The 22,079-nt window shown below is 41.0% G+C and overlaps 1 protein-coding gene across 1 annotated transcript in view; it reads right to left on the minus strand.

Moving 5' to 3' along the window:
* Nucleotides 1-22,079, minus strand: part of LOC128649620 (gastrula zinc finger protein XlCGF57.1) — a 119,758-nt gene that overhangs the window by 28,542 nt on the left and 69,137 nt on the right. Inside the window, exon 3 of the mRNA XM_053702983.1 lies at nucleotides 1,726-1,803. Coding sequence (XP_053558958.1) covers nucleotides 1,726-1,753 — 28 coding nt within the window. The 5' untranslated portion in view covers nucleotides 1,754-1,803. The remainder of the gene's footprint in view (nucleotides 1-1,725; nucleotides 1,804-22,079) is intronic.

A 22,079-nucleotide genomic window follows, 5' to 3' on the forward strand; every position in this document is an offset into this window, starting at 1 on the left:
CCCTAATCTAAGAATAAACTGCCAGTAGCCCATAAAAAGGCTTTTTGCAGGGCATTGCCCCAAGGTAAACTGCTCTTTTACATTAAAAATACACAAAGTCCCCCCTAAAAGTAAACCGCCCCCACAACAAACCCCCCAAAATAAAAAACCTAACACTAAAAAACCTAAACTACCCATTGCCCTGAAAAGGGCATTTGTTGGGCATTGCCCTTAAAAGGGCATTTAGCTCTTTTACAAAATGCCCTCCAGTGGTCATCGGTCTTCAGCTCCTGGAAGAAGAAAGAGGTTGCCGCTTGGAAGAAGACTTCACCACATGGGACAGGACCAGGACAGGTTTGTTGGGTGGGGGGGGGGGGGGTTTACTGTTAGGGGGGACTTTTGTGTATTTTTAATGTAAAAGAGCTGTTTATCTTGGGGCAATGACCTGCAAAAATCCATTTTAAGAGCTACTGGTAGTTTATTCTTAGAGTAGGGGGTGTTTTTATTTTGGGGGGGCTTTTTTATTTTCATAGGGATTAGGTATAATTTTTGTAATTTGTTTTTTTATGTTCTGTAATGTTAGCCTTTTTCTATTTTTTGTAATCTTAGCTTTTTTATTTTTTTGTAACTTTAGTTTAATTTAAAATTAGGTTTAATTTTTTAAATTTTTGGGGATTAGATATAGGTATTTTTTTTGTTTGTTTTCTTAGATTATGGATGGGCAGCAAAATAGCTGAATGCCCTTTTAAGGGCAATGCCCATACAAATGCCCTTTTCAGGGCAATGGATACTTTTGTTTTTTTAGTGTTAGGTTTATTTATTTATTTTGGGGGGTTTGGTGGGTGGTGAGTTTTACTGTTAGGGGGGACATAGAATTTTTGGTAACTGCAAAAGAGCTGTTTAACTTATGGCAATGCCCTACAAAAAGCCCTTTTAAGGGATATTGGTAGTTTAGCATTAGATTAGGGTGTGTTTTTATTTTGGGGGGAGGGGCTTTTTAATTTTCATAGGGATAAGGTTTAATTTTTTTTATTTTTGATCATTTGCTTATTTTTTTCTGTAGTTCAATTATTATTTTTTTTATTAACAACACATAGACTGCCCTCTGGGCAGGCTTACCAACTAGTTTATTCATAAATACATATTTCTATATGTATATATGATGTTTTTTTGGTATCCCCCCCCCCCTTTTGGTGTCCAGCTTGTGGGGCAAGTAACAATTGGAGGAAGCTGGATTCATCATCCATATGCTAAATACAGAAGGAGATGCGGGTGGAGGATCGGCGTTATGTTTACCATAGCGTAAAAGGTAAGTATTTTAAAAAATAAGCGTCATTGTAAACTTTAATTAATTAAAGTGCCCCTGTTTTTAAGATTATTTTTTGATCCTGTGCTTTAATTCATTAAAGTTTACAATCACTTTAACCAGTAATTTATCTAATAATACATTTATAATTAACAATTATTTCCAATCCCTTTGTGGGCTTAAACATATGGGGGTCGATCACAATTAATTAAAAAAGTTTACCAAATTATTTATCTACACAAATCCCCATAAAATTTAAGTTTTAGTTCTAGAAAAATAATTAGATAAATATGTTTAAAGGATTGTGATTGACCTTATAGCTTTAAAGGGACATTAATGTTAAAGTAACATGTTCTAACTAAAACCATTCAGTAAATTAGAAATGTTACTAAGGTCCTCTTTAACTGCACACATGTTGACTATTATAAATGTTTAATTACCGTGAGTGCTGATGGTATCATTCTCCATTATTTCATCCTTGTAAGCATCTCATAGTGCAATATAATTCCAATTCAAAACTAAAAAAGAAATTAAAAGAAAATTATATTAAGCCTACAAAAACAAACAAACAAGAGAGATGAAAGGAGAAAACAAATGTAAATATTTAAAGGGATATAAAGCCCAAAAAATGTCTTTAGTGATTCAGGCAGAGCATACAATTTAAAAAAAGTTTTCAATTTACTTCTATGATCAAACTTGCTTAGTTACCATGGAATTCTTTGTTGAAGAGATACCTAGGTAGGTGTCTGGAACACTACATGGCAGGAAATAGAGCTGCCATATAGTGCTCCAGACATGTGCACGCTCCTGAGCTTATATCCCTGCTTTACAACAAAAGATACAATGACTGACCATGCTGTATTGTACTATTAGGCTCCAACCATTTGTTTATTACTGAGGAGGAGGTTATTCTGGGCTACTAAAATTGAATTGAGCAAATTTAAACTAAAGTATTTTAACACTGCACTATTATGCTGCCGATTTAATAGCACAACTTCACCCCTCAATGTACTCCTGGATTCAACCTCAAATAAATCAGAGAAAAACTCCCATAGCGTAATACTGTTGGTGTTATTAAGAAATAATCTTATTATCGATTAGTTGGTCAGATTATGGCATTATCGGCTTCACTCTAATTAACTACTGCACATGGAATTGTGTTTTAGTGCTGCAACAAATGATTATTTTCATAAACAATTAAAGGGACACTGTAACCAAAAATAAACTTAGCATAAATCAAATAAAAGATTTGAAAAAATACACTTTTCAAATCACTCTAATTTTATTTTAATTTTTTAAAGATTTTCCAAACCCACTCAGTGGGTACTGTTGCTGGGTGTTCAATCCGGACGGAGAACCCAGGTTTGAATATGGCGGCACCTAGCCGCAATGCGCATGCGCAGACATGCGCAACGTCATTAAAGACGTCTATCCCTGGATAATATTGGCTTCAGAAGCAGATGCGTGAGCTCAAGGGCGTAATGCGCATGCGCAAGCCGACAATATAATATTAATGATATGCAACTTGACGGCCGCTGATTGGAGGAAGCAATGAACGATTGCACAGCCCATATTAGTGGGTTGTCGTTCATTACGTCATGACTAAAAATATAAAAACATTTTTTAAAATGCTAAACGGATCGTTTCACATTGAAAGTAAGTGCATATTGTTAGTCTCATATTAAAAAATGTTTTTATATAATCGTTGTACATACAAAAAATCTTTTTACAGTAATCCTTTAATTGACTGATTACTTTTTTTTATCTGATTAATCAAAAACTAAATACCATTTTTTGCACAATACCATGTGCAGGAGTTTATGAGAGTGAAGCAGTTGGTGTCATGTGCAGTCCAACTAATTGCAGACCATTGAAATCTATTTTCATTATCAATTGTATTGATTCATTGTTACAGCTCTACTTTACTGTCATTTTAATAGCAAATATGAGAGATTGATGTGTGATGCAAAGGACAGAATAAGGGTAAATAAACGGATTACAAGTAGAACGCAAAATATTGCTTACACGAGCAGGACATTTGTGCTCCAATCAGTAATACTAGTGCAACCCGGGTAAAACAGACATTACCCAAACGGCTGTGGGTAAAGCCCAATGTACTGCAATTCCCCCATCTACACTATTTTTTTGCCTCCGTCTGGGGGGTTCAAGGAAGGCGCCTAGCTGATCCTCTGGCATCCACCCTATGTGAACCTTGAACTAGGGATAGACCGATTATTAGGGCTGAAATTTGGAATTTCTGAAAGAATCCGTATCGCCAGAAACTTACCGATATTATCGATATGGAGCAAATCAAAAGAAATTTAGCTCTGTGTACTTCAGGGAAACTATGTAGTTTTAAGTGACACAATCATTACACAAATCATCTATAGCACATATAAGCTTGACATAGCATAGCATCTAATAATAAATAGCACTGATAACAGAGTCCCAGCCCAGGTGTTCCTAGGAGCTCAGTTACCAACTACAATACCCCCAATGGCAGGCCTGTAGATGGACTTGCATAAACAAACATATATTATTTGTGAAATTGAAAATATGGGGCGCAATCCGATATAGATCGTAGTTTGCGGCGCAAGAGAGGGAACCCCCGCCGCCCGTAGTTTCAGCTCACAACTCGAGCTATCCCATATACGGCGCCGTCAGATGCTAAAGTGCCGTAAGTCAGATAAACTAACGATGTCCAGAAATCTGCGTAAGTACAAATTTCTGGAGTCGCCAGTGACTTACGGCACTTCATAAACTGCCGGCGCCTACAAAACCTGACTAAGTTATTAAATCTCCCGTACTGTCTAACACGCCTCCCAAACATAGCCCGACACGTATACCCCTCTATCCGCAATCCCCCCTCTCACTCCTAATAATAAAAAATTTATTAACCCCTAAACCGCCGCTCCCGGACCCCGCCGCCACCTACATTAACTACCCCCTAATGTGAGCCCCTTACACCTAACCCTACAAATAGCCCTGAAAGGGGCTTTTTGCGTGGCATTACCCCAAAGTAAACAGCTTTATTGCCAGCCCTTAAAAGGGCTTTTGCAGGGCTTTGCCCCAAAGTAATCAGCTCTTTTACCAGCCCTTAAAAACAGAATTTATGTTTACCTGATAAATTACTTTCTCCAACGGTGTGTCCGGTCCACGGCGTCATCCTTACTTGTGGGATATTCTCTTCCCCAACAGGAAATGGCAAAGAGCCCAGCAAAGCTGGTCACATGATCCCTCCTAGGCTCCGCCTACCCCAGTCATTCGACCGACGTTAAGGAGGAATATTTGCATAGGAGAAACCATATGATACCGTGGTGACTGTAGTTAAAGAAAATAAATTATCAGACCTGATTAAAAAACCAGGGCGGGCCGTGGACCGGACACACCGTTGGAGAAAGTAATTTATCAGGTAAACATAAATTCTGTTTTCTCCAACATAGGTGTGTCCGGTCCACGGCGTCATCCTTACTTGTGGGAACCAATACCAAAGCTTTAGGACACGGATGATGGGAGGGAGCAAATCAGGTCACCTAGATGGAAGGCACCACGGCTTGCAAAACCTTTCTCCCAAAAATAGCCTCAGAAGAAGCAAAAGTATCAAACTTGTAAAATTTGGTAAAAGTGTGCAGTGAAGACCAAGTCGCTGCCCTACATATCTGATCAACAGAAGCCTCGTTCTTGAAGGCCCATGTGGAAGCCACAGCCCTAGTGGAATGGGCTGTGATTCTTTCGGGAGGCTGCCGTCCGGCAGTCTCGTAAGCCAATCTGATGATGCTTTTAATCCAAAAAGAGAGAGAGGTAGAAGTTGCTTTTTGACCTCTCCTTTTACCGGAATAAACAACAAACAAGGAAGATGTTTGTCTAAAATCCTTTGTAGCGTCTAAATAGAATTTTAGAGCGCGAACAACATCCAAATTGTGCAACAAACGTTCCTTCTTTGAAACTGGTTTCGGACACAGAGAAGGTACGATAATCTCCTGGGTAATGTTTTTGTTAGAAACAACTTTTGGAAGAAAACCAGGTTTAGTACGTAAAACCACCTTATCTGCATGGAACACCAGATAAGGAGGAGAACACTGCAGAGCAGATAATTCTGAAACTCTTCTAGCAGAAGAAATTGCAACCAAAAACAAAACTTTCCAAGATAATAACTTAATATCAACGGAATGTAAGGGTTCAAACGGAACCCCCTGAAGAACTGAAAGAACTAAGTTGAGACTCCAAGGAGGAGTCAAAGGTTTGTAAACAGGCTTGATTCTAACCAGAGCCTGAACAAAGGCTTGAACATCTGGCACAGCTGCCAGCTTTTTGTGAAGTAACACAGACAAGGCAGAAATCTGTCCCTTCAGGGAACTTGCAGATAATCCTTTTTCCAATCCTTCTTGAAGGAAGGATAGAATCTTAGGAATCTTAACCTTGTCCCAAGGGAATCCTTTAGATTCACACCAACAGATATATTTTTTCCAAATTTTGTGGTAAATCTTTCTAGTTACAGGCTTTCTGGCCTGAACAAGAGTATCGATAACAGAATCTGAGAACCCTCGCTTCGATAAGATCAAGCGTTCAATCTCCAAGCAGTCAGCTGGAGTGAGACCAGATTCGGATGTTCGAACGGACCTTGAACAAGAAGGTCTCGTCTCAAAGGTAGCTTCCATGGTGGAGCCGATGACATATTCACCAGATCTGCATACCAAGTCCTGCGTGGCCACGCAGGAGCTATCAAGATCACCGACGCCCTCTCCTGATTGATCCTGGCTACCAGCCTGGGGATGAGAGGAAACGGCGGGAATACATAAGCTAGTTTGAAGGTCCAAGGTGCTACTAGTGCATCCACTAGAGCCGCCTTGGGATCCCTGGATCTGGACCCGTAGCAAGGAACTTTGAAGTTCTGACGAGAGGCCATCAGATCCATGTCTGGAATGCCCCACAGTTGAGTGATTTGGGCAAAGATTTCCGGATGGAGTTCCCACTCCCCCGGATGCAATGTCTGACGACTCAGAAAATCCGCTTCCCAATTTTCCACTCCTGGGATGTGGATTGCAGACAGGTGGCAGGAGTGAGACTCCGCCCATTGAATGATTTTGGTCACTTCTTCCATCGCCAGGGAACTCCTTGTTCCCCCCTGATGGTTGATGTACGCAACAGTTGTCATGTTGTCTGATTGAAACCGTATGAACCTGGCCCTCGCTAGCTGAGGCCAAGCCTTGAGAGCATTGAATATCGCTCTCAGTTCCAGAATATTTATCGGTAGAAGAGATTCTTCCCGAGACCAAAGACCCTGAGCTTTCAGGGATCCCCAGACCGCGCCCCAGCCCATCAGACTGGCGTCGGTCGTGACAATGACCCACTCTGGTCTGCGGAAGGTCATCCCTTGTGACAGGTTGTCCAGGGACAGCCACCAACGGAGTGAGTCTCTGGTCCTCTGATTTACTTGTATCCTCGGAGACAAGTCTGTATAGTCCCCATTCCACTGACTGAGCATGCACAGTTGTAATGGTCTTAGATGAATGCGCGCAAAAGGAACTATGTCCATTGCCGCTACCATCAAACCTATCACTTCCATGCACTGCGCTATGGAAGGAAGAGGAACGGAATGAAGTATCCGACAAGAGTCTAGAAGTCTTGTTTTTCTGGCCTCTGTCAGAAAAATCCTCATTTCTAAGGAGTCTATTATTGTTCCCAAGAAGGGAACCCTTGTTGACGGAGATAGAGAACTCTTTTCCACGTTCACTTTCCATCCGTGAGATCTGAGAAAGGCCAGGACGATGTCCGTGTGAGCCTTTGCTTGAGGAAGGGACGACGCTTGAATCAGAATGTCGTCCAAGTAAGGTACTACAGCAATGCCCCTTGGTCTTAGCACAGCTAGAAGGGACCCTAGTACCTTTGTGAAAATCCTTGGAGCAGTGGCTAATCCGAAAGGAAGCGCCACGAACTGGTAATGCTTGTCCAGGAATGTGAACCTTAGGAACCGATGATGTTCCTTGTGGATAGGAATATGTAGATACGCATCCTTTAAATCCACCGTGGTCATGAATTGACCTTCCTGGATGGAAGGAAGAATTGTTCGAATGGTTTCCATCTTGAACGATGGAACCTTGAGAAACTTGTTTAAGATCTTGAGATCTAAGATTGGTCTGAACGTTCCCTCTTTTTTGGGAACTATGAACAGATTGGAGTAGAACCCCATCCCTTGTTCTCCTAATGGAACAGGATGAATCACTCCCATTGTTAACAGGTCTTCTACACAATGTAAGAATGCCTGTCTTTTTATGTGGTCTGAAGACAACTGAGACCTGTGGAACCTCCCCCTTGGGGGAAGCCCCTTGAATTCCAGAAGATAACCTTGGGAGACTATTTCTAGTGTCCAAGGATCCAGAACATCTCTTGCCCAAGCCTGAGCGAAGAGAGAGAGTCTGCCCCCCACCAGATCCGGTCCCGGATCGGGGGCCAACATTTCATGCTGTCTTGGTAGCAGTGGCAGGTTTCTTGGCCTGCTTTCCCTTGTTCCAGCCTTGCATTGGTCTCCAAGCTTGCTTGGCTTGAGAAGTATTACCCTCTTGCTTAGAGGACGTAGCACTTTGGGCTGGTCCGTTTCTACGAAAGGGACGAAAATTAGGTTTATTTTTGGCCTTGAAAGGCCGATCCTGAGGAAGGGCATGGCCCTTACCCCCAGTGATATCAGAGATAATCTCTTTCAAGTCAGGGCCAAACAGCGTTTTCCCCTTGAAAGGAATGTTAAGTAGCTTGTTCTTGGAAGACGCATCAGCTGACCAAGATTTCAACCAAAGCGCTCTGCGCGCCACAATAGCAAACCCAGAATTCTTAGCCGCTAACCTAGCCAATTGCAAAGTGGCGTCTAGGGTGAAAGAATTAGCCAATTTGAGAGCATTGATTCTGTCCATAATCTCCTCATAAGGAGGAGAATCACTATCGACCGCCTTTACCAGCTCATCGAACCAGAAACATGCGGCTGTAGCGACAGGGACAATGCATGAAATTGGTTGTAGAAGGTAACCCTGCTGAACAAACATCTTTTTAAGTAAACCTTCTAATTTTTTATCCATAGGATCTTTGAAAGCACAACTATCTTCTATGGGTATAGTGGTGCGTTTGTTTAAAGTGGAAACCGCTCCCTCGACCTTGGGGACTGTCTGCCATAAGTCCTTTCTGGGGTCGACCATAGGAAACAATTTTTTAAATATGGGGGGAGGGACGAAAGGAATACCGGGCCTTTCCCATTCTTTATTTACAATGTCCGCCACCCGCTTGGGTATAGGAAAAGCTTCTGGGAGCCCCGGGACCTCTAGGAACTTGTCCATTTTACATAGCTTCTCTGGGATGACCAAATTGTCACAATCATCCAGAGTGGATAATACCTCCTTAAGCAGAGCGCGGAGATGTTCCAACTTAAATTTAAACGTAATCACATCAGGTTCAGCTTGTTGAGAAATGTTCCCTGAATCTGTAATTTCTCCCTCAGACAAAACCTCCCTGGCCCCCTCAGACTGGTTTAGGGGCCCTTCAGAACCATTATTATCAGCGTCGTCATGCTCTTCAGTATCTAAAACAGAGCAGTCGCGCTTACGCTGATAAGTGTGCATTTTGGCTAAAATGTTTTTGACAGAATTATCCATTACAGCCGTTAATTGTTGCATAGTAAGGAGTATTGGCGCGCTAGATGTACTAGGGGCCTCCTGAGTGGGCAAGACTCGTGTAGACGAAGGAGGGAATGATGCAGTACCATGCTTACTCCCCTCACTTGAGGAATCATCTTGGGCATCATTGTCATTGTCACATAAATCACATTTATTTAAATGAGAAGGAACTCTGGCTTCCCCACATTCAGAACACAGTCTATCTGGTAGTTCAGACATGTTAAACAGGCATAAACTTGATAACAAAGTACAAAAAACGTTTTAAAATAAAACCGTTACTGTCACTTTAAATTTTAAACTGAACACACTTTATTACTGCAATTGCGAAAAAAAATGAAGGAATTGTTCAAAATTCACCAAAATTTCACCACAGTGTCTTAAAGCCTTAAAAGTATTGCACACCAAATTTGGAAGCTTTAACCCTTAAAATAACGGAACCGGAGCCGTTTTAACTTTAACCCCTTTACAGTCCCTGGTATCTGCTTTGCTGAGACCCAACCAAGCCCAAAGGGGAATACGATACCAAATGACGCCTTCAGAAAGTCTTTTCTATGTATCAGAACTCCTCACACATGCGACTGCATGTCATGCCTCTCAAAAACAAGTGCGCAACACCGGCGCGAAAATGAGGCTCTGCCTATGATTTGGGAAAGCCCCTAAAGAATAAGGTGTCTAAAATAGTGCCTGCCGATAAAATCTTATCAAAATACCCAGATTAAATGATTCCTCAAGGCTAAATATGTGTTAATAATGAATCGATTTAGCCCAGAAAAAGTCTACAGTCTTAATAAGCCCTTGTGAAGCCCTTATTTACTATCTTAATAAACATGGCTTACCGGATCCCATAGGGAAAATGACAGCTTCCAGCATTACATCGTCTTGTTAGAATGTGTCATACCTCAAGCAGCAAGAGACTGCTCACTGTTCCCCCAACTGAAGTTAATTCCTCTCAACAGTCCTGTGTGGAACAGCCATGGATTTTAGTAACGGTTGCTAAAATCATTTTCCTCATACAAACAGAAATCTTCATCTCTTTTCTGTTTCTGAGTAAATAGTACATACCAGCACTATTTTAAAATAACAAACTCTTGATTGAATAATAAAAACTACAGTTAAACACTAAAAGACTCTAAGCCATCTCTGTGGAGATGTTGCCTGTACAACGGCAAAGAGAATGACTGGGGTAGGCGGAGCCTAGGAGGGATCATGTGACCAGCTTTGCTGGGCTCTTTGCCATTTCCTGTTGGGGAAGAGAATATCCCACAAGTAAGGATGACGCCGTGGACCGGACACACCTATGTTGGAGAAAGGGCTTTTGGCGGGGCATTGTCACAAAGTAATCAGCTCTTTTGCCTATAATCTAAATCTTCCTATACCGCCGCCACCTATAATAAATGCATTACCCCCTAATCTAATCCCCCTACACCGCCGCCACCTATATTAACCCTAATTATATTAGGGTTAATATATTTAATCTAGTTATTATATTATATATATTAACTATATTAACCCAAATTATATTAGTGTTAATATAGTTAATATCGTTATTATATTATATATATATTAAGTATAATAACCCTATCTAACTCTAACACCCCTAACTAAATTCTTATTAAAATAAATCTAATTAATATTAATATTATTAATTAAAATATTCTTATTTAAATCTAAATACTTACCTATAAAATAAACCCTAAGATAGCTACAATGTAATTAATAAATTACATTGTAGCTATTTCAGGGTTTATATTTATTTTACAGGTAACTTGATATTTATTTTAACTATGTACAATAGCTATTAAATAGTTAATAACTATTTAATATCTACCTTGTTAAAATAATTACCAATTTACCTGTAAAATAAATCCTAAGCTAAGTTACAAATACACCTACACTATCAATAAATTAAATAAACTAAAAATATCTAAACTAAAATACAATTAAATACACTAAACTAAATTACAAAAAATAAAAAAAGATTACAAGAATTTTAAGCTAATTACACCTATTCTAAGCCCCCTAATAAAATAACAAAGCCCCCCAAAATAAAAAAAATTCCCTACCCTAAAATAAATTACAAAAGTTAACAGCTCTATTACCAGCCCTTAAAAGGGTTTTTTGCGGGGCATGACCCAAAGTAATCAGCTCTTTTGCCTGTATAAAAAAACACAATACCACCCCCCAACATTACAACCCACCACCCACATACCCCTAATCTAAACCCACCCAAACCCCCCTTAAAAAACCTAACACTAAGCCCCAGAAGATCTCCCTACCTTGAGTCGTCTTCACCCAGCAAGGCCGAACTCTTCATCCAATCCGGGCGATGTCTTCATCCAAGCGGCAAAGAAGAAGTCTTCCATCCGGCGATGTCTTCATCCAAGCGGCAAAGAAGAAGTCTTCCATCCGGCGATGTCTTCATCCAAGCGGCAAAGAAGAAGTCTTCCATCCGGCAATGTCTTCATCCAAGCGGCAAAGAAGAGGTCCTCCATCGGGGCGAAGTTTTCCTCCAAGCGGCATCTTCAATCTTCTTTCTTCGGACCTCCAACGCGGAACATCCAGCTGGCCTAACGACTGAAAGACGAATGAAGTTTCCTTTAAATGACGTCATCCAAGATGGCGTCCTTCGAATTCCGATTGGGTGATAGGATTCTATCAGCCAATTGGAATTAAGGTAAGAAAATCTGATTGGCTGATTCAATCAGCCAATCAGATTCAAGTTCAATCCGATTGGCTGATCCAATCAGATTGAGCTTGCATTCTATTGGCTGTTCCGAATCAGATTTTCAGCCAATCAGATTTTCTTACCTTAATTCCGATTGGCTGATAGACTCCTATCACCCAATCGGAATTCGAAGGACGCCATCTTGGATGACGTCATTTAAAGGAAACTTCATTCGTCTTTCAGTCATCGGGCCAGCTGGATGTTCCGCGTCGGAGGTCCGAAGAAAGAAGATTGAAGATGCCGCTCGGAGGAAAACTTCGCCCCGATGGAGGACCTCTTCTTTGCTCTGCTTTGAGTGATCCTCTTGCAGCTTCCTGTTAGGAAGAGATATATTCCATAAGTAATGGATGACCCGTGGACTGACTACACTTAACAAGAGAAAAGCCCTTTTAAGGGCTGGTAATAGAGCTGTTAACTTTTGTAATTTAGTTTAGGGTAGGGATTTTTTTTTTATTTTGGGGGGCTTTGTTATTTTATTAGGGGGCTTAGAATAGGTGTAATTAGCTTAAAATTCTTGCAATCTTTTTTTTTTGTTTTTTTGTAATTTAGTTAAGTGTATTTAATTGTATTTTAGTTGAGATATTTGTAGTTTATTTAATTTATTGATAGTGTAGGTGTATTTGTAACTTAGGTTAGGATTTATTTTACAGGTAAATTGGTAATTATTTTAACAAGGTAGCTATTAAATAGTTATTAACTATTTAATAGCTATTGTACCTAGTTAAAATAAATACCAAGTTACCTGTAAAATAAATATAAACCCTAAAATAGCTACAATGTAATTATTAATTACATTGTAGCTATCTTAGGGTTTATTTTATAGGAAAGTATTTAGATTTAAATAGGAATATTTTAATTAAGAATATTAATATTAATTAGATTTATTTTAATAAGAATTTAGTTAGGGGTGTTAGAGTTAGATAGGGTTTTTATACTTAATATATATATAATATAATAACTATATTAACTATATTAACCCTAATATAATTAGGGTTAATATAGTTAATATAGGTGGAGGCGGTGTAGGGGGATTAGGGGTTAATAATTTTAATATAGGTGGCGGCTTTGTAGGGGGATTAGATTAGGGGGTAATACATTTATTATAGGTGGCGGCGGTGTAGGAGGATTTAGATTAGAGGCAAAAGAGCTGATTACTTTGTGACAATGCCCCGCCAAAAGCCCTTTTAAGGGCTGGTAAAAGAGCTGATTACTTTGGGGCAAAGCCCCGCAAAAAGCCCTTTTAAGGGCTGGCAATAGAGCTGTTTACTTTGGGGTAAAGCCACGCAAAAAGCCCTTTTCAGGGCTATTTGTAGGGTTAGACTTAGGTTTAGTGGTAGGGATATTTTATTATTTTAGGGGTTAATTAATTTAATATAGCTGGCGGTGGGGTAGGGGGATTAGATTAGGGGTTAATAATTTAATATAGCTGGCGGCGGGGTAGGGGGATTAGATTAGGGGTTAATAATTTAATATAGCTGGCGGTGGGGTAGGGGGATTAGATTAGGGGTTAATAATTTAATATAGCTGGCGGCAGTGTAAGGGGCTCACATTAGGGGGTAGGTAATGTAGGTGGCGGCGGTGTAAGGGGCTCACATTAGGGGGTAGGTAATGTAGGTGGCGGCGGTGTAAGGGGCTCACATTAGGGGGTAGTTAATGTAGGTGGCGGCGGTGTAAGGGGCTCACATTAGGGGGTAGTTAATGTAGGTGGCGACGGTGTAAGGGGCTCACATTAGGGGGTAGTTAATGTAGCTGGCGGCGGAGTCCGGGAGCGGCGGTTTAGGGGTTATTAACTTTATTAGGGATTGCGGCGGGGGATCGCGGTTGACAGGTAGATAGACATTGCGCATGCGTTAGGTGTTTTATTTTGCAGGTAGTTTAGGGAGCTACGGGGCTCCAATAGAAAGCGTAAGGCTTACTACGACTGCAATTTGTGGCGAGGTGAAAATGGAGTAGGATTTCTCCATTTTCGCCACGTAAGTCCTTACGCTGTGTATTGGATACCAAACTGCGCTGGTTTGGTATACCTGTCTATGGGCCAAAAAACTACGGCCGAAGGCAGAAATATACGAGCGTAACTTCTATGTTACGCCGTATATAGGATACCAAACCAGCGCTGCATATCGGATCGAGGCCATGATCTTTATGTGCATAGGGGTCAGCAATACATAAAATCAATCTGCTTGCTAATTGCTGTTACAAATAGAACATAATTTGTTGCATTCTGATAAATTTTACACTTTTGCAAACCATTTCACTAAAGCTGCTATATTTGACCATTTTTTAATTTAAACATTTTATTTTCTTTCCCCTTTCATGGGCACGGAAAAAAAAAAAGATTTAAACAAAAAAATGATAGTTCAGGCACATCAATTAAATGTCCACAACAACAAACCTTGAGTAGAAAGCTATAGGAGACTAGTATCAATATTCTCTAGCAGTGGATAACAATGCTCTGACAATTGGGTGGCGCTGTTACACATGTATAAAACTGCCCATAAGTGACATAATATAGAATCTTATAGTCTAGTCCTCAGTACCAGGGAAGATATTTGCAATCCAGTAAATATATGAGCATATTGAAAATTAAAGCAAATAAATAAATCTAGCACTGATATTCCAACATGTCCTTTCTTCCCCTATCAACTGGCAGTAAATATACATTTTTTACTTTACTTTTAACCCTTATCTGTAAAGTGTACCAAGTGAGCGTGTTTTTAGTGAAGTGACAGCAATATATGAAAAAGAAAAGAAGAGAAGCCGTTTAACAGGAGAACATGCTGAAATGTTATGCTTTCTGCACTATAATGTTTTTCTACTTAACTGGGAGTACTAAAGAAATTGTGTAGTGTCTAGCTTTGCAGTAGTGACTTAAGTTAAATTTTATATCTGTGTGCAGTTTAAAAATGGATGTATGCCATTTTTCTATGTTTTGGGAAGCAATGTAATAAGTTAATTTTCAAGCACTTTATTGTTCACAGTTGTTTACTGTAATGTTTAAAATTTTAATAAGCATGCTCAGCTAATACTAGATTTGTGTAGAAATTGTGTTGATTCTTCAAATATTTAAATGTGCAGAATAATCGGCCCCTGTTATCGGCCTGAAAGGCGGCCAATAATTGGTATCAGCCCTGAAAAACGATATTGGTCTATCCCTACCTTGAACCCCCAGGTGGAGGCCAAAAAGATAGTGAAGATGGGGTAATTACAGTGCATGCTATATATGTTTGATGTGGTGACTCCATACTCTGAGGGGATTTATGATCATACATTGGGCTTTGCCCACAGCCACACACAGTTCCCCATAGCCCACAATGTAAAGACACCTGTTAACTTTCATTCTTAATAACTGCTTCAAACTGCTTAATAACTTTCCTACAAACGTCCCAGCTGAACACCCTGAGAGGTCTCCAAATATTTCTGGGGTTTGCTAATTATTACAGGCACTTCATTAAAGAGGGTCACCACTATAGCTTTGCATCTTACTGCTATGACCAAAAAGGTGATATTTGCCACTAAAGTTTCACCCTTTACCGCTATGACCAAGAAGGGGGTAAACTATAAAGTATGGTACTCTGAGGCTGTGTCAGCTTTTCAGCAACTGAAGAAAATGTTTAGAATAGCCCTAATTCTTCAGCATCTTAATCCAGATCTTCAGTATATTGTTGAAGTTGACACCTCTGGAGTGGGGGCTGTCGCTGTGCTATCTCATCAGGAAAAATTTACCCAGTGGCATTTTTTTTCTAAGAAGTTTTCTCCCGCCAAAACCAACCGACAGGAGATGGGGAAAAAGGAAAACCTGCCTTCACAAGGTGATCCGGCATACATCTGAGGGTTACCCCATCGGCATCAGATGAAGGAATTATACTGTCCAAGTCAGGGATTTCACCCACAGAGGCTACCAAAGTATCCTCCTCATCAGATTATGAGGAAGGGCAACCTGAGTAACAGCAGGCAGAATAGAAACCTTGCTATCTGAATCTCAAAATATTCCTCTTGCGATTTTAAGAATAGGAAAAACAGATAATGCCCCAGATACCGCAGAAGAAAATAGGGCAGCAAATTCTACAGGCAAATAACTCCTCCAGGAGATAGAGAGGAACCGCATGGCACTGCATGTGACGCCATTGAGGCTTGGGACGTAAAAGGAAATAACTGTGGCATTACCTAAAAACAGCATCCTCCTAAGAGACATTGACTCATTAACTATGCAGCAAAAAATTGTGTATTTTAAACCAATTGTGCCGCAGGATCTTTATTAAAAACCACAGAGACACTCAAGTCCTGGAATTTAGCTTATATACCAGACAGAAAGAGTATGAGACACACCTTGAAGTTATATATCTTCAAGTAAAAGGAAAATCTTAGGTTTGATTTACACCAATCTATCTATCTCTCTATATATATATATATATATATATATATATATATATATATATATATATATATATATATATATATATATCTATATCTATATATCTATATATATATATATATATATATATATCTATATATATACACACACATACATATATATACACACACATATATATACACACACACACACACATATATATATATATATATATATATATATATATATATATACACACATATATACATATAAAAACACAGTGGAATTTAACCTAATATGAGAGAATTACTAGGGAGACTGTATTAAAATGGCAGTGCCATCTATTGGAAAATATAACAGTATTAGTGCCCTCTATTGGTCCTATCTGTTCAGCCCACCTCCAGGAATAAACATTGAGTTTACATCAAAAACCGTGTCTTTCATAACACAATAACAAGGACAACCACTAGAAAAAAAAATCTTCTCAACTATGAGAAGCATAACTCCATAGCAGTGCTAGCTATAGCAACATCACTCCGATAAAGGAGGCGTGGTCACCTGACCGGCCCAGAGAGAGATGAAAATGGCGCTGCTTCGCCATACATAGGAAGAAGGAGGCAGTACCTAATAACGGCACAGAAATGAAGTGCAAAGCTATAACTAATTTCGCGCATCATTTGGGTCAGCCGATACAGGGCAATAAATAAATAATAATCAAGAATGCTCTCAGTATATGAGCCCTAACTCTCATATTTTTAAGTCTGACACCTTAATCGCTCTGCCACTCACATGTGTTCACATAGCGCGTTCATATCAGCAGACTTCTCTGATAGAAGAATAAGTGCAGGAATCACATAAGAATTAATAATGAATGAGCCCTAGCTCTCATATTAAAGACTGACACCTTAATCGCAATGCCACTCATATGTCTTTGTCACTCTTCACCACTCTGTCTGTTTACAGAGCGTGGTTATAACATCAGACTCCTCTGATAGGAGTATGCAGTGCAGAATTCAGATAATAATGGTAGGGAGTAATTAACCCTTAAAGAGCCAACAATAAAGTCGGGAAATACTTTACACATCAAAATATGAATTCCTAGTCTCTAAGCCACAACAAAATGCCTGCGTCCTGCCTAAAAACATCCTTGTAAAGAATTTCCCAAGAAAGGAACCCTTGTCTGTGGAATTAGAGAACTCTTTTCTAGATTCACCTTCCACCCGTGAGTCCTTAGAAAGGACAGAACAATGTCGGTATGAGACTTTGTCAGCTGATAAGACGACGCCTGGTTCAGAATGTCGTCCAGATAAGGCACCACTGCAATGCCCTGCGGCCTGAGAACCGCTAGCAGAGACCCTAGAACCTTCGTGAAGATTCTGGGTGCCGTGGCCAGACCGAAAGGAAGGGCCACGAACTGAAAATGCTTGTCCAGAAAGGCAAACCTCAGGAACATGTGATGATCTCTGTGGATAGGAATATGAAGGTATGCATCCTTTAAATCCATTGTAGTCATATATTGACCCTCCTGGATCAACGGAAGAATTGTCCGAATAGTCTCCATCTTGAAGGATGGGACTCTGAGAAATTTGTTTAGACTCTTGAGATCTAAGATGGGTCGGAACGTTCCCTCTTTTTTGGGAACTACAAAAAGATTTGAGTAAAACCCCTGTCCCTGTTCCTCTATTGGAACATTACAAATTACTCCCATGGAAGAGATGTCTTTTACACAACGTAAGAACGCCTCTCTTTTCATCTGGTCTACAGACAATCGTGAAAGAAGAAACCTTCCGATGGGGGAGGAATTTTTTGAACTCCAACTGATACCCTTGAGACACGATCTCCAGTGTCCAGGGATCCTGAACGTCTCTTATCCAAGCCTGGACAAAGAGAGAAAGTCTGCCCCCTACTAGATCCGGTCCCGGATCGGGGGCTGCCCCTTCATGCTGTTTTAGTAGCAGCAGCCGGTTTCTTAGGTTGTTCACCCTTGTTCCAAGCCTGGTTGGATCTCCAAGTGGGCTTGGCCTGTGAATAATTCCCTTCCTGTTTAGTGGAAGAAGAAGAGGGGACTCCTTTGAAATTTCGAAAGGAACGAAAATTACTCAGTCTACCCTTTTGTTTGGATGTTTTATCTTGAGGGAGGAGGTGTCCCTTACCTCCCGTAATGTCAGAAATGATCTCCTTCAAGTCAGGCCCGAACAGGGTCTTTCCCTTGTAAGGAATAGCTAAGAGCTTAGATTTCGAGGAAACATCCGCAGACCAAGATTTTAACCATAAGGCTCTCCGTGCTAAGATGGAGAATCCTGAATTCTTAGCCGCCAATTTGGTGATCTGAAAGGCGGCATCCGTAATAAAATAATTAGCCAGCTTAAGGGCCTTAATTCTATCCTGTATTTCCTCTAAGGAAGTCTCAGTCCTAAGAGACTCTTCTAGAGCGTCAAACCAAAAGGCAGCCGCAGTTGTGACTGTTACAATGCAGGCCGTCGGCTGTAATAGGAACCCCTGGTGAACAAAGTTTTTTGAGAAGACCCTCTAACTTCTTATCCATGGGGTCTTTGAAAGCACAACTGTCCTCGATAGGGATAGTCATACGCTTAGCCAGAGTAGAAATAGCTCCCTCCACCCTAGGGATCGACTGCCAAGAATCCCGAACGGCGTCAGCTATAGGGTACATCTTCTTAAACATAGGGGAAGGAGAGAAGGGGATACCCGGCCTTTCCCATTCCCTAGCAATAATTTCCGAAATTCTCTTAGGAACCGGAAAAACGTCAGAATATGAAGGAACCTCCAAATATCTGTCCATCTTACTCAATTTCTCTGGAGGGACCAGAATAGAGTCACAGTCGTCCAGAGTCATCAAAACCTCCCGTAGTAACAGACGGAGGTGTTCAAGTTTAAATCTGAAAGACATTACTTCCGAGTCTGTCTGAGGTAAAGCACTCCCTGAGTCAGACAGTTCCCATCAGACAGGGCCTACCTACCCCCCAATTCAGAACCCTGGGAGGGTACATCGGAGATAGCCATCAGAGTATCAGAAGTCGCAGGGACCCCATGGGCCTCTGTCCTACTACCTTTGCCTTGAAAAACTGGTAACTTAGATAAAACGTCTGAAAGAGTGGATGACATAACTGCAGCCATATCTTGCAGAGTAAATGAAGCAGACGCAGTGGAAGAACACGGTGTTGCTTGAGCGGGCGTTAAAGGCTGTGACGCTTGGGGAGAAAGTTGCGGCATCCCCTGAATCTCATCAGTCTGAGAACATTCTTTAGACATATCTTTACTAAAAAATATTTTTTCTTTACATTGTAAGGCTCTCTCAATACATGAGGGACAAAGTGTAACAGGGGGTTCCACAATGGCATCTAAACACATGGGACATGTACTTTGCTCAATGTCATCCATGATAACAGAAAAAACAAAAGCAAGCTTGGTCGAGTCACAGAAACAGAATTACTAATAAAAAAATATAGTATTGTGCCTTTAAAAACTCCCTCTGCGCTATCCAATAGGCAAAAGGACAGAGAGAAGCTTCCCTAATTAATATCATCCACACTCCCTGTGTCGTTCGTGTCTATAATTAACCCACTGGACAGAAAAAGCAAGAGTCATCTCACCGCAGCTCCGCTGCGGCTCCTACCTGCCTCTACCTGCTCGACACAACCACCTCTCGTACGGCGCACCTAAGGTCACTTGTAAGAATTCACCACAAGCGAACTTAGAGGCGGTGAGGAAACGCTGCCAGCTGGAACCTTACTGCGCGGAAAGCGTGCAAACATCAAGCCCCGCCCATCGTGGGCAAAAAAGAAACTATGTACCGCCATTTACCGAAGCCTAGCAAAGTTTCCAAACTCCGGTACTATCCCCAGCGTCAGCCATATAAGTTACTGTCCAAACTGTCACAGTAAACAAGAACTGCCCAATATATTAAACATACAGTGTCTATCACCGTAATACCCCAACGCTTCTAGTCTCTTGTCTCAGAATGTCTGGGGAAATAAACAAACATACGTCTGATCTCATTCTGTTGTACTTTGATGAGCATATTGAGAGAGGAAGCCTTTAAGCACATAGCCCCTGATAGAAAAAAGTAAAGTACAGTCAGATCTGGGATATGCTGCAGAGCCTCAGAAGTAAAAAACTGCACTTACCTCCATGCTGAGGAACAGCATGAAAACTCACAGTGTCAAGAGGTCCACTCTTCCTCCCGAGGTCCTGTGAAGATAGAGAGGTCTTATTTTAAATTTCTCTAAGACCAGCACATCAGAGCAGCACAATAATGGGAGGCGCAGCGAGGCTAAAACCCCACCAGTTCCCATAGCCAGGAGGCTATAACTTCAGAGGCTGCTCTATAGTAAAATAGTACACATCAGCACCATTTAAAAATAAAAAATTCTTGATTGAAGAATCTAAACTAAACACCTCACTTTACTCATTTCAGAACTTTTTCCACCTTTAATGTGACCTATAAACTATACAACTCAATTGAAAAACAAACTGAAATCTTTTAGGTGAAGGGAAGTAAAAATAAAATAAATAAATAATATGGTTGCATAAGTGTGCACACCTTTAAACTAATACTTTGTTGAAGAAACTTTTGATTTTATTACAGCACTCAGTCTTTTTGGGTATGAGTTTATCAGCATGGCACATCTTGACTTGGCATCTCCTGTGATTTCCCATTAGGTACAGTAGGCATGTGCCTACAGGCGCACTGCAGAGAGGGGCGCTTGTCGGCTGCATGTATGAGAGTAACTGTGACTGCATCTGCAAATTTTTTTTATTATTACAATACACAGCGCTGGCCTGTTACTGCCCGTTTTTTCGGTGGGGAAGGTCCGAGGGAGGTGTCCAGTCAGTGGTCTGCTTATTGATGATTGCAGCGCCCTGTTTGTTTTGTGGGGTCAGGTGATGCCGCGCTCAGCCTCAGAATCAGTAGCGGGAAAGTGACCGTCTGATACCAAAGTGAAGATGAGTACGTGAGAGAGGGAAAAAGACTGAGTGATTTGTGGTACAATCTCATGTCTTGTTCCGTTTTTGCTAATAAGTAATTTATTGTAATTTGGACAAACAATTTTGAGTTGAGCCTTCCGCCCCGCAGCTGTAATGTAGAGCAGGATTTTTCATGTTTGTATAGGTTTACAGAGCAGAAGAGTTGCTAGGCAAGGCAACCTATACAAACATGAAAAATCTTGGCGACATAGCTATAATGTGCACTGGCGTGATGGCGTAGCTAAACTGGGGGAACCACCAGCCTCACCAGCATAATTTTGTGCTCCTTCTTAGGCCCCCAATCATGCTGCACTGTGCGCACTCGAATACTTGTTTGGTGCCGTAATAACAGGCAGGCAATGTCTATCACAAGCTCAGGCAGTACAAAAACATCCTGGACTTTGTGTTTAAGCTGAAAAAAAGTGCCCATTACCAACATATTTGAAAAGCCAGCCTCCACCTCCCCCAGTGTAACTGAAAGCATAGTGCATAACCGGCACCGCTCATTCTAAATTTACTGCATGTCCTCCTTAATTCTGTGGCAGAATAACGATAACAGACACTCTGCTTTTATTGCATAAGTAATGAAGCTCTCTGCACTGTATCCCTGCCCTACTCTTCACTACCCCTAAATTTGTTTTGTTTTTTTCTTAGGCTGTAATTGACAGCACTAAGGGCTAGATTGATCAACGCTGAGGCATACAGGGGGCGCGTATACGCATCAGCTCACCTATGGCGGGGCGAAATTACCCGCAGGTAATTAACATTGCACACAAGCGCAATTTTGCGCTCGCGTGCAATCCCGCCCCCTGCCCGCGCACAGCCAATCACGCGCGGGCAGGAGCTGTCAATCTCCTCGGTCGGACTCGACCGAGGAGATTGAATTTCGCCACAATAGAGGTGGCGTAGATGTTAGGGAAGCAGCGGTTCTTGAGAGAACTTGCTGCCGTAGGGGCTTAATAAATCTAGCCCTAAGCACGGGATAATGAGGAGGTGAGAGATCAGGAAAAAGTGCAGAGAGCATGGGTCAGAGGACAGCAGCAGGCACAAAACTAACATCAAGCTAAGGGGGGT

This window comes from Bombina bombina, chromosome 2 (genome assembly GCF_027579735.1).
Source record: "Bombina bombina isolate aBomBom1 chromosome 2, aBomBom1.pri, whole genome shotgun sequence".
Lineage (NCBI taxonomy): Eukaryota > Metazoa > Chordata > Amphibia > Anura > Bombinatoridae > Bombina > Bombina bombina.